Source organism: Glycine max, chromosome 17 (genome assembly GCF_000004515.6).
Source record: "Glycine max cultivar Williams 82 chromosome 17, Glycine_max_v4.0, whole genome shotgun sequence".
NCBI lineage: Eukaryota > Viridiplantae > Streptophyta > Magnoliopsida > Fabales > Fabaceae > Glycine > Glycine max.
In genome coordinates, this window is record NC_038253.2 from 36,551,942 (window position 1) to 36,566,053 (window position 14,112).

The 14,112-nt window shown below is 28.4% G+C and overlaps 1 protein-coding gene across 1 annotated transcript; it reads right to left on the minus strand.

Moving 5' to 3' along the window:
* Positions 1-1,214: 1,214 nt before the first annotated feature.
* Positions 1,215-7,910, minus strand: LOC100779295 (brassinosteroid-related acyltransferase 1). The gene is made up of 3 exons (XM_006601116.4): positions 7,155-7,910; positions 5,664-6,143; positions 1,215-1,890 (listed from the first exon to the last, which is right to left on the minus strand). Exons 1-3 carry the CDS (start codon positions 7,611-7,613, stop codon positions 1,390-1,392), a joined length of 1,440 nt encoding a protein of 479 aa, XP_006601179.1. The 5' UTR covers positions 7,614-7,910; the 3' UTR covers positions 1,215-1,389.
* Positions 7,911-14,112: the final 6,202 nt, after the last annotated feature.

Genomic DNA, 14,112 nt, shown 5'->3' on the forward strand with positions numbered 1-14,112 from the left:
TGATGATGGGAATCGAATCCGATTCTGCGGAGGTCATCGAGATGATCAACCATGGAGGTGGTGCTCCAAGTATGTGTGTTGATAGTATCCAAATTGTGCAAGCAATATTGGTCATACAATTGTGACTCCTATGGAAGTGACTTTCAAGCATATTCTTAGAGAGTGCAATACTTCAGCTGATTGCCTTGCTAAACACAAACTCTCTTTAGATGAAGGAATTGTGTTTTACCTCCTTCCTCCGTCTTGTCTTATGTTTTAGAATCGTTAAGTGTTGATGCAAATGCCTTAACAAGTTCTGTGTAATTTTTCTAGGACTTTTTTGTCCTATATATTCACTGAAAAAACCCACTAGAGTTGGTATATGATAGTGGAAATTTGAATAATATACATGAGAATTTGGGTTCGATTTTTATTCTCATCATAAAAAAAAAGTTTGTACAGGTGTAAATTCTTTTACATTCTTAGTATGGACTTTGTGACTTGGTGAGTATCAAATGTGTATTATATTTTCAACAGAAGGAGAAAAAAAATTAAAAAATAAAAACTTTTTGCATAGGCTAAATTAACTTATGGACTTTTTTTTTTTTTTATAAAATGTCTTTTCATTTAAATTCTACAAAAGTTAAGATGTAATACATAAGTTAATTTTAGCTTGTAATTTGTTTTTGACAGAAGCTTTAGTATTTTTTTTCCCTACAAGCTGGGCACAAATGTATTTACCTTTTCATTTAACATTTCTTTCATAAAGAAGTAGAAAAATTTGTTGGAGAATTACTCTTCATCTTATTTTGAAAATCTTTCACTTCTAATGTTAAGGACTCTTTAAATAACGGTATTCACAAAAGTTTATAAAATATCATTTATGTTAGTTACTAACATCTTTCAGAAGAAAAAATTATTTAGCTTGAAAAGTTACTTTCTATTTTTATTGCCTGTTTTCTCTTTTAGTTAAAAAAAATATTATTTTATTTTAAAAGTTTGAATGTGATTTAAAAAATATGTTTGCTTAAAATTTAAAAAATATTTTCAAAAGCAAACACAAAACTGAAAATAACAAATTATAATACTTTCTTTTTGAAACATGAGTTTTGAAATCTTAAAAATTTAAAAATAAAAAATAAACACTTAAATCAAGCGTCACTTGTCCAAAGATTTCGAAAATAATGTATAAAAGTTAAATTTTAGCAAAGTTGGAGAATAAAATGCCCAACACATGTAATATCACGATAAAGGTAAGGATTTATTCGTCTAAAAACAATAGTAGTGTATATACGTACTATAGCTTTCAGCTATTTATCTTTCCACAAGTTAACATGCAAACTAATGTTCTCCTACGAGACCCTCACCAACACAATTATTTATGATTAGATACATCAATAGACATTTCCATCACGCCATGCTCAAAAAGCATTCACTAAAAGCACTTATGTTTTCCGCTTCAAAGCCAATCCTCACGTCAACGCCCTTGTGGTCACTAGGGCTTTGCATGAAATATGCAACCTGTGGCATAGGAGTGGCCAAAGGGGATGCATAGGTTGCTTTTCCACGAAAGAACTCAATGTTGTGAAAGGGCATTCTTGTCCAATCAGAGACCAAAGTTAGCTCCTTGAGTGGAGGGAGTGAAGAACCTTGTTGTGGTCCATCTAGGGCACCAACGTAGGCTTTCACATAGTTATGGTTTACACTGTTTTTGGCTTCTCTTATTTTATCAACGATGAATTCATGGCTTGTTTGTTCCAATTCTGCCACTGACATCATAATGGAGGCGAGAACATAAGCGTTTCCACTGAAGGATTTTGGCAATGGAGGTGTCATCTTGTTCCTTATGTCCACCGCGAATTGGAAACATACTAGCTTCTCTTTCTTCACCCCTAATGCTTTGGTCCTTGCCTAAACTCAAAATTAAACAATGTACGTAGTTTGTTTGGATTACTCAATGAGGAATACTATACGGAAAATAAAGCCTTAATTTTTCTTTCATTCTTAAATATATTCTTAGTCCCATAAATTTGTTTTCATCCTTTAAAAATTAAAAATGACCTTTTTTTAATTAGTCTCTCAATCCAAATGTCTCTGTCCCAGCACAGTTAATACTTTGAAAAAAAACAAAGGTTAATGAAGTTTTTAGTCTTCAAATTATATGAGAGTTTTGAATTTTTGGTCCCTAAAGAATTTGTCATTATTAAAAATAGTCCATGTCGTTAATAATCTTGGTTGAGTATTGAGTTGTTTACTTAAGTGACCACAAATATCATTATAGATTATAGATGAGAAGAATGGATTGCTACTCCGCATCACAAATCTTCTCATAAATGATTGTTGTACGTTCATGAGTGTTTAAAGCGTTAAGATACAACAATGACTCTTCTATTTTCCTTTTGCATTTTTATAACATAATATTTTAATTATTTACCTAAATATAATAAAACTTATGTGACATATATGTGATATACACGTGATATTTAATCTGTCATGACACTTCATCACTTAACATAAGACATTAACGACATGACTTATGTTTAATAACGACTAATTTTTTAGAGACCACTTTTTTAAAAAATAATTTGAGAACTAAAAATTTAATTAACCCAAAAACAAATGTACTGATGGGGAGTTTTGATAATAAGAACGTAAAATCAAAGTAGGTTTCCATGTAATGTTACTTGTAATTTGTTAGCCACATAAATAAAATCTCTAATGGTGTTTGACAAATGAATTCAAAATAGTTTTTTTCATTAAATTATTGGAACTAAAAAAATAAAATTTTAATTTTAGAGACCTAAAATAAACTCATCCTAAATTTGAGATATTAAAAACATACAAAAGCCATTTTTGTCTGTCATAAATAAATTAACTACGGCCATTTTCTCTTTTTGAGATGTTTAAATTGCATTCTTGTTCTCAAAGATTAGTATGAGTTACAATTTAATTTATTTTATCGTAAATAATTATGTTAGCTAATGATGGTAAAAGCTATAAAAGATCTCCTAAAATTATTTTTCTTCAAGAGCTAATTTTAGGTTAAGTTTATCAAGAGCTAATTTTAAACATGGCATTATTAATTTTAAACAATGTTTTTAAAATTGAAATACTGAAGATATTGGTTCAAGGTTTAATGATCTAATTGTATAGTTGAACAATGATTGAATCGGTTTTATATTTTTTTAATATTATATAATATTTAAAGTAATGACATAATATAAAGTTATAAAAGATCAGGATCTAAAAAATTATAAGTTAAGATAAATGAGTAAATTATATGTTTTATAAGATAAAAACTAATAATAGTTGATAAAATAATTGCTAGTTATGTGAATTATTTAAATATGTACTTTTTTATCCTAAAATTATTTTAGATTGAATTTAAAAATTAAAAAAGACTAGTTCAAACCGGTTCTATGTACCGCTTCAAATTGATTCTATGTAGCAGTTTAACACCAGTTTTTGACAGGTTTATCTTATTCTTAATTGATCGATTCTTACTAGTTCAGAAAAGTCTCAATTTTTTTGGAGTGTCCGGATTGATTACTCTACCGTTCTCGGTTGAATTCACCGGTTCAGTTTTCAATACACTAATTTTAATATTTTAGTACATGAAATTATTTTAATACTTATTATATTAATGGGTTAGAACTTTGCTCAAAAAGTTGATTTCATATAAATTTTAAAATTCCAAAGTTTATAATATACGCTCAAAACTGCTTTTTCGTTAAAGCTAAAATTCATAAAGAGAGTAAATTAATCATAAGAGGTTCATTTACATTAAAGTGTATAATATATAGATGTAGATTAACCTATTAGAGGGACAAAATGTATTTTTTAATACAAAAAATGAAGGTAGAATAATTTATAATGATGTGAAATATATAAACATTTAATGTTGCTTTGATATTTTTTTTATAGATTTTAATTATTTTTGTGTACGGAAAAAAATTAATATCAAGTCTAATACTTGACAAAATGAATACTTAATAATATTTTATAGATATCAAATGTATCAATTAAATTTTTTAATTAAAATTTCAGTCTAGCAAAGTCCAAAATGTTCATACAATTTAAAAATTAAGTAATATTTAATCACATTATTTTATTTTTATATATAATATGATGCTTAAATTATAAACATTGAATTATGTCTAGAAATGTCTGAATTATTAAAATTCAGTACGAAAAATTAAGAAAGACTGAAAATAATATTTTTTTTTTAAATTTTAGAGGGACCAAAAATATATTTGACCCTAAAAACATAGCTGGTTTAATGTTTTTTTTTAGCTCCTATTATATATATCAAGTTTTAATTTTTTGAAGTAAAATTCTACCACTATTAACTACTACTGATCCTATCATGTAATAACAAATCACTTTGTATATTTTTTATTTTATGGTTAACAACAACTAAATAACAATAGAGACTTATGCTATATATAAAGTTACATATAATGGGGCATATTTTAATTTTTTTTTCTAAAGTAAAAAAGTAAATATATTATAGACATTAAAAATATATTTAAGTCAATTATATAATATAATTTAATAGTTGAATTCATAAAATTTATGATTTATAAAAAAGGCTAGTTTAATTACCAAATTTAACATCTAATATTAATTATATGTGTAATTATTCTACCAAATTTAATAGTATGCGTGTGAATCATCTGATATCATCACATTTTTATATGTTATCTATGAATAAATATTTAACTATATTTTAAATAACATATTATTTTTTAAAATAAAATAGTGCAATGAATTAGATTTTTATTTGCATGAACTTTTATAAACTTGATTTATTTTATAATTAATAACTTTCAATTCAACGATGAGATTGATTAATTTCATATTATACGAAAAAGGTTGTTATTTGGTGTAACTATAAATTTGGACACTTGGTGTCAATTAATTATGTCTTATATATTTATATATCTATATTTATAAATGTATGTTTTTATCTATCGATAATGTTTTTCTGTATAAGTGATTAAGAAGAATAATTATTAGAGAATTCTATAGTAACCATATAAAAATTTAAATGTTTGGACACTTTTTTTTTTTCCTTTAGCAATAGTTGAATTAGTTTCTATTTAATAAGCTTTACCTATTTTCCTTCCTTTCTCTGGATGTATTTAAACTCATTCATCTATTGACCCAAAAATATTTGCACTAAAACCTTTCAATTTCTCTAAGTATCAAATGTTAACTATTAGAACTAACTTATTAATGGTCAATATTAAAATACATATACTTTATATAAATTTTATTAAATATTACACAACTCTTTTAAACGATTATGTGACACTTAATTTAAGTATTACTCTCGTTCTTACAAGATTATATCACTATTAATTTTCACATTTGAATCTCGAATATTATTCAAGGATAATATTGCGCTCCTGGCTTGCAACTCATGAAAGTCTTAATTTTTAATATTCTGATACTTGCAAAGTCAAGTCTATACTATGTTGTTTTGTTATATAGGTTCAATTAGTAGTGCGTGCTTGGTGCTTACTGTACTTGTTCTCAAATTTGGTGGCATAAATTAGGGGGCAAAACAAAAGATGTGTGTTAGGCTGTCACATCTTTGTCGTATAATGAACTAAAACACAAATTAATACACAGGAATCAACAGGAAAAACAACAACAACAACTGAGGCATATTAACTTACCTTCCAAAGGTGAGCCGCAAGAACCTCAAAGGTTGAGAAAGGAAGTGAACCTCTTTGCATGGGAAAGTGTTTCCTTTTCAAGTCTTCAATCATATCACCTGAAAGATGATAGGTTTTAAGAACACACTTCTTTGGATTAGAGGGTCCTCCAATTTGCATAGGGAAGCCATTTTGTCCACTAGCTGTTTGCATTATAAGTTGATATAAGTGATCTATTGCCATGGCCCTAACTTGCTTAACATTTGAACTTGAATCTGAAGGAAAATTTATAGTCCCTCTTGTGGCTTGAAGACTACCACTCAGAATTATCCCTCTCTCATGCACTGGTTTTGGAAGCTCATCATCAGATCTGCTTCTTCCTTTCACAATTTCAGAATTTGAGGCCCATGCATACAAGAAGTCATAGGTTGCTGGCCCGTCAAATAATGAGTGGCTTGTTCCAATACCAATTGAATACCCTCCACAACCAAATTTAGTAACCTGTATTTAACAAATAGTGTTTTTATTTTGGGGAAGTGTCTAATTAATCAATTTAATATTTTTTCTAAGACCTTTCATGTGATAAGAGAAATACTCGTTATACACTCACTAAGTGTATGCACTAGCTAGTATAGAAAGAGAAGGGAGAGGAGTGAAAGATGTATCACGTGAGATGATATATGTGTTGTAATAAGATAAAATAGATAGAAAATGAGATAGAAAAAAAATAATATAAGTCTATTACTTAGTCAAATTTATAATATATATATATATATATATATATATATATTGATTGATTGTGAATACAACATATTTTTTGATTTAGAGTTAAAAATTAATTTACTAGACGACTAAGTCTTATTTAAGAAATTAACTTCTTTTAATAAATAATTTTTCATACACATAAATATGAAGATGAAACCCTATGATAATTAAATATCATTGTTGATCATGTGATAAATACTACTTAAGTTGTGAGGTGTGATTTGGCTGCATATTTAAGATACTTAGGGCACAGAAGGAAGAGGGTTTATGTTTCTTCTTTCTTGTATCTCTATATATCTCAGAACCTGGAATTTCTAAAAAATCATAAGAAAAATAAGAATTAACAAATATTAAGCAAATAAATTATAGAAACAAGAAGATCTTACGGCTCCGTTTATTGTCCAGTGTGAAGGGAACATGTCCCATGTTTTTATACAACTACAAGGACAAACCCTAGCTTCTGCCATACTTATATAATGAAAAACAAATCCCAACATTTCTTTATAACTAATTCTGGGGAGAAGAGCAATTTTCAGGGACCCAATGGAGGGATTTACAAATTAGAAAATCAAGAAATTAATCAATTAGGTAACACACGGATGGCAAAAAAAATATAAAACCCTAAACAAACCAGGTTAATTTTCTTTTGTATGACGTATTTTACATTTACATATGTAACTTCTATATATTCTACTATTTAATTGCTTCAATATTATATTCTACACAGATTATATATATGTTTCTCACCTGAGCAACAATCAGAGGCATGTTTGAGAAATTCTTATCAAAATCTGGCTTATAAACCAGCTTCTCAAAGAATTCATTGTACTCAGAGAGGTTTCCAAGTTGTGATATTTTAACACAGGTTTCAGCCTCTGCCAGAACTGCACCCTGGTTGTTGCACCACAAATTGAGCTTGCCATCACTTTGATTTGTCCCAAGCCTACCTGCACTAGGATACCACAGAGTCAAGGTCTCTTCCAAGCCAGATTTCAAGTTGGAGAACACTGAATTGAGGGACAAGTCCTTCAGAGTTTGGTGAGGAAGGTTATTGTAAAAGAACACCAAGTGCATGAGATTTGGACACTGTCTATCCAAATTTGAAAGGGTCAAAACCCTCTGAGGTTGCACAAGCTTTGGATGCACAGACACAATCCTTGAAATGGAAACAATGTTTCTTGGATCATTATCATGTGGTGCAGCCATGATTAAATGAACAAAAAAATATTGGATAATACTATTGCTGAAAATTTCTGTGCAAAACACTGTTTGGTTTATTTGTGATAAGTGGTGAGATACATAGAAAGCAAAGGATTACATTTATAGAGGGAGATGTAGAAGAGATAATTAGCTAGCTAGATTCTTATAGAGAACTAATTAATATAGTTTTCTAGGTAAGCATGTTGAAGGTGGTTTTATATTTTATACATTATGGACTAATGAGAATAATGTTGATGCTAATTTAGTGATATTGAGGCATATCTTCTTTCTCATTACTTGAATATTTTGCATGGTACTGTAGTGTTGTGTACAAAAGGAGGAATTGTGGTATGTGTAGCCGACTTTGTGATCTGGCTCCCACTGTAGATTGAAAGTGACCTACTACCTGTCTCTCTATGATGCTAAGTTCAAGTTGATTATCTTTTGTGTGGGACCTTAATATGCTCTCTAACATAATAAGCACTGGTTACGTTTTTGGTTGCATTTTATGCTTTTCTGTTGTCATAAAAGTAGAGTGTATATTAAAGTCTTACTGATAAACGGCTACCTGAAAAGGAAAATGAAGGCCACATATTTCGAATTTGATCAGATGAAAGATGAATGTACTTTAGGAAGAGTTTCCCATTCATGTGATTCATGAGTATGAAGATCATACACAATACACTAGGCTTCTTAGGCATATGGAATAACTTCAATAGAATTTATTTAAGGAACTAAGTTTGCCTTGGTTGGTTAAGCAGTATGTGCGCATAAGTTATTGTTGTGAACTTTTTTATACTTGAGTTCAAGATACATATAAAAAAAACATAATTTATTTAAGATTTTTTTATTATATAAACACTTAATTTGAAAATGGCAAATGTTTAATTAGGTCTTTGATAATAATTAACTTATAACTTTCTTATACTTTCCTTTTAACTTCATTTAATAAAATTTATTAAAATAAAAAGTAATATATCTTTATTTTCCATTCGCTGTCTTAAACATAATGCTTATGAAAAAGTTCTCTTGTGATAAGATGATATTTAACATTAGAAGTAAAAAATAATTAATGAATATAGGAATCACAATGAGTTAAGTTTACTATGTATTTAAGTTGAATTTAACTTGTGCATCTTAATTATTTCAGAATTCCTTTATTTAACTACCCTCTATAGGTACATATAAACTTATCACCATTTTTTGTCTAAGAGAACAAATGCTTCTCCCAATCAAAGAACTCTCATAATTGTCAAAAGTTTGTTCAAACTGATCAGCCTAAATTATTTAAAGAAATGCGCCCCATAAACTAAAATTGTCATCTCATGAAAAGAAATATTCCTAACACAATGCATGCACAAAATATATACTTGTTCTATAATAACCACAAAAATTTACTGTACGTGAAATAAAAGTGGCTATTTTTCTTAATGCCCACATTACTTAAACGCTTTAGTTAGTTCCTTGCAAGATGACTAAGTCCTATAATATGTACACAAACATGGATAAATCTAGCAGAAAACAATGACAATAAAGGCATTAAAGTAGTAGATAACTAAGTTTCATGACAAAATTTGATTCTTTATCCGTTTATATGAAAAGATTTCGTTTAAAGAAGTAAAATTTATTTTGATAATTTTAAGTCTCAAAAAATTAATCTCACAACTTGTGACTATAAGAATAAACAATAATAACAGTCTTATCATATTAGGTGTGTGAAGTTTGTTATATGGATCCCTACTATGAGAATACTTAGCTTTGAAAAAAAAAAAAAAAGGCATTAAAGGAAAAGGGAACTATACTTTCTTTTATGTTTTTCTTTGGAGGTGAAAAGAGGTGCTGAGTCCAAAGAAAGCAAAGGGGTGTGTGGGGTTGAAGCTAGCCGTGTTGGAAAATAAAACAAGTTGGCGTGTCTGAGATAGAGAGGGGTTAGGGTGTGGTGAGTAGGGAAGCTGCTGTTAGTAGGCAAAGCATGCGTGCATTTCAAGCCCAGGCCTTGTCTTCTTGTCCCTCACTTTACCCACATTTCCCTCATTTCCAGGTTCTTATAGCTTTACACTTTCTTTTCTTAATTTCTTTCCCTCATCTCATTCTCTATCATCCACCCTTTCCCTCACTTTCTGTGTTATTTGTTTAGTCTAAAACCCCAACCCTTCTTTTGGCACTGCTTGAAATAATGTATATAATATTGACATTATTGAGGCTCGAGGGTATGTATGTATAATCCTTTATTTTGTAATTTGTATAGTACGTTGCTTGGAGCATATGTGTAAATTCGCAATTCATATTCACAATTAACATGCATTTAAAGTACAAGGAAGTTATGCTAGCTAGATATACCATGCAATCCATGCATGAGGTAATTCCAATTTTATCTTTTTGTCATATATGGAAAGAATTTGGCAAAGATAAAAGTTAAAGGTTTAAATATTTTTTTTTCATTTTTATATGAATAATATTATATTTCGATGGTTTTAATCCTTGTAATTTTTTTTTGTTTAGGAAGTATGTACTATCCAATCCTTTCATTTTTTTCATCTACACAGTAAAATTCCGAGTTACGTAAGCATTTGTGTAAGCAAAAATTGACAAAAAAAAAAATGAAGTATTTAGATACAATTTTACAAAAGAAATTTTTTAGCGGAATTAAATGTTAAATCTCTAGAATTTTTTTTATTGGTCGGAGCTCATTAGATATCGTTTATGATACAATACATAATTATAGCTTATCCAAAAATCTCTTACACATCACAAAAAATCAAAGATGAATGTCAAATCTAGTATATTTACATATACTAAAAAGATATTTATACAGAAAAAACAATTTAATGGCCACCGGAACTACAAAATGGAGTCATCATGTCACATACTCACATGCACTCTGAAGTAATCATACATCATACCTTGACCACATTTTTGTATCCTCCAAGTCCAAAAACCGTCGAATTAAAGCGTACGGTCTTGATGCCTAAACCGACTACATATAATATCTTTAATTATATTAGTGATTCTCATCATGCATTATAATATCGATCCCAATCATTATTATCAAAATTTTGAATTAACTCGCTAATTTTTACGAGTTTATAAATTCATCTAGTGAGTTGAATCTTGAGTAAATTTTTTTTTAATAGACTCTGGGTAAATTTTATAATCTCTAAGTAAATTCGCTAAACTCTCGAGTTTATCACCGAGTCAACGAGTTAGCAAATTAAAAAAATTAAACTAAAATGTAAGTCATTTTTTATTATTTTCTTTTTGTATAACATTTAATATACCTTCATTTAGTGTATTATTCTCAAATACAAATTCTTACCTTTAATAATATCAAACATTTGTTTTGTAATAACAGCAAATCTTCGATGAGAATGATCTACCACTACTATAACCTCTGCAAGTTATTATCTAGTAGTGATATATTATTATTAGACTTGCTAAATTAAATATTATGAACTTTATGATTTACTATTTTATTTTATTATATTGTTGAAATATTTAATTATTATGTTATTTATAGATATTTTATTATTATTTTTATATGAAATAGACTCTTACGAGTCTACGAGTTGAGTCATGAGTCGAGTTTATGAAACTCTTACGAATTTAAGTAAACTCTCGAATTTGATAACCTTGATCCAACTGTTTCACGAAGATGCCAAGCTAGATGAGTAAGTTTTCATTCTTGCGTTAAGTTTAAATTACCATGATTCTTAAATCTTAATTAATCAAACTTATGCTCTAATTGAATGCTAAGAATTTATCCTGTATATACTTTTGCAATCCATGCGCGTCTAAGATACATATCATGCCAGCCAATGCGTACATTAATATTACTTGTTACATATATATGCATGTATCATCATATGGCATATATACGACTACCGTATATTAAACAAGCATTTATATTAGCTAGTTATGCAAAAACTTACATTCTTTGTGCAACTCTATATATCTACTTTATGCGTGGATGTGAAGGATTGTCACGCATGAGCATATAAGGTGGTAACCGGTAACATTCAACGGTTCTAGATATATCATTAAAATCAAAGTAACAAAGGGATATATGCGATTAGATATCTTCTTGTTTAAAGTGAAAGGCATTCCATTCAATGACCACATGCATATCGATCTCATGTCAGCTCTTTGTTAATCAGTAGTATTATTTTTTTTGTCCCTTTGAACTTTCAAATTAAGAAGCAAAAAAAGAGACCTCAATTTTGTTATTAATACTGTATTATATTTCATGTTCTTGCAGGTTCAATTAATTGGATCATATATATGTACAACCAAAGGTTCATTATATTTCACATTAGTTAGGGTTTGATTTGCAGACAAAATGGAGAACAAAAACAAAATGATACAAAAAAAAATGATCAGTTGGGTATTTGGCTGAAAATAAAAAATTTAAATGCACCATTCACAAATGTTTTGGGATTACTCCTACAACTCATTATTAATATCTACCGTAAGAAACTTACAAATTTACAATCCGTAAGATTTGTATGAATCGATTTGTACGAATCATACAAATTGACAATTCATATAAACCTTAGGGATTGTCTATTTGCATGATTTATATAGATTGTTAATTTTTATAAATTATACGAATTTTCAATTCATATACCTTAACAATTTTTTTTAAAAAATAAAATAAAATTTATTTTTAATGTTTTTTTATAAATTTAGTTATATTTTTTAATATATTTGTATAAAGAATATTACATTAAATAGTTTATTCAGGTGTATAAAATATGAATTTAAATATAAATTTTAATATATATGCTTATCAATTTCAATGTAATATATTAGTATATGCAGTAAAAAAATAATAAATTTTTGTGATAGTATATGTTAAAGAACATATTTATTGATATATCTACATACTTATCTACTGTAGAAGATTTTAAAATAAATTTCAACATCGTAGTTTTCTTAAAATAAATAGATTTATTTATAAATAATTAGAATTAATTATAAGTGATAACAATTCATATATTTTATTAAGAGATAAATTATTGTTATATATATACAGAGGTATGAATTATTATATGCCAATCCATATAAGCTATATGTATGAAATTTCATTAGTTGTTGTTAGTTTGTCATTGAATTTTTTTAATGTTTTGTTAAAAGCGACGAAGATTAGTGGATATACGAGAACATAATGTTTGAAGAAATTAATATGAATGAAGACAATGGAGAGGAACCTAGTGTGTTTGAAAATATTGATTGTTCTGATATCTTCAATAATTCTCAAGTATTGATATGATTTTATATTTTTTCAAAGTAAGCAAATGAATGTCCCAAGACTAAGCATATATTATTCATTTTGTAGTTGTTTGCTACCAGTGAGGATGTATTGCAATGGGTTCTTAATGTTGCGTATGATATTGGTTTTGTGACTGTGATAATGAGGTCAGATACAAATACTGGAAAGAGAGAAATGACTTTATTTGTTTTAATTGGTTGTGAGAGGAGTTGAAAATATGGATCATAGAAGAAAGATTTAGTACGAATAGTGACTAATAGTAGAAAATGTGGTTGTCCCTTTAAGCTGTGAGTGAAACCAGTGTTGGGAGGTGAAGGGTGGATGGTGAAGTTAATATGTGGGACTCATAATCATGTATTGACTAAGTCATTCGTTGGACATCCATGTGTTGGTCGACTGATTGAGGATGAAAAAATTATTATTGGTGATATGACAAAGTCAATGGTCACACCAAATAATATCCTGCTCACTTTGAAGGAGCAGAATGTCAACATTTGTACAACATTTGAAGCAAGTAGACAATGCAAGATATGCATAATGGTCTTCTATAAGAGGTAGTAATAATGAAATGCAACAACTAATGAAACTTCTTGAACACAATCAGTATATTCATTGACATAGTTTGAAGGATGAACAAGTTGTACTTGATATATTTTGGAATGTTTTATCCAATGCCTTTGAGGGGTAGGATTGTATTAGACACCTACAAGAATGACATTTCTAGTTGCATTTATCTATTTGGAGGGAGAACATATAAACAATGTTGTCTGGGCTCTTGAACAATTTTGAGGTATTTTGTTGAGATATGATACAATCCCTCAAGTTATTGGCAATCTATTATACATAAGTTGTAATCGAATACAGGCTTTAGAATTTAAATTCAAATTTCTAAAGGATGTTACAAAACGTTTAAAACTTTTGGTAATCGATTACGAGCCTTGTGTAATCGATTATAGGCTTTAAAATTTAAATTCAAATTTTGTAAGAGCATTTCTGAAATTATTTTGGCCACTGGTAATCGAGTATAGCACCAGAGAGTAAATATCATATTTATAAAATCTCACAAAACTTTTGGAAAATATCCTTTGGCCAAACATGTGCATCATCAATTAAGAAACTCTTCTTTAGATTCTAGGAACTAAGTTTGCATTAGCTGCTCTGGTTGCATTATCCTTTTAACTTAAGTCTTTTTCTTTTTGAAAATTTTCCACATGCAAGTAAACTCTCTAAGCACTT

Coding starts and splice junctions, on each gene's coding strand:
- LOC100779295 (XM_006601116.4), bottom strand. CDS start 7,613: ATGGCTGCACCACATGATAATGATCCAAGAAACATTGTTTCCATTTCA. Junction 6,144..7,154: donor TGCCTCTGATTGTTGCTCAG/GTGAGAAACATA, acceptor TGTTAAATACAG/GTTACTAAATTTGGTTGTGG. Junction 1,891..5,663: donor TTGCGGCTCACCTTTGGAAG/GTAAGTTAATAT, acceptor TTTTGAGTTTAG/GCAAGGACCAAAGCATTAGG.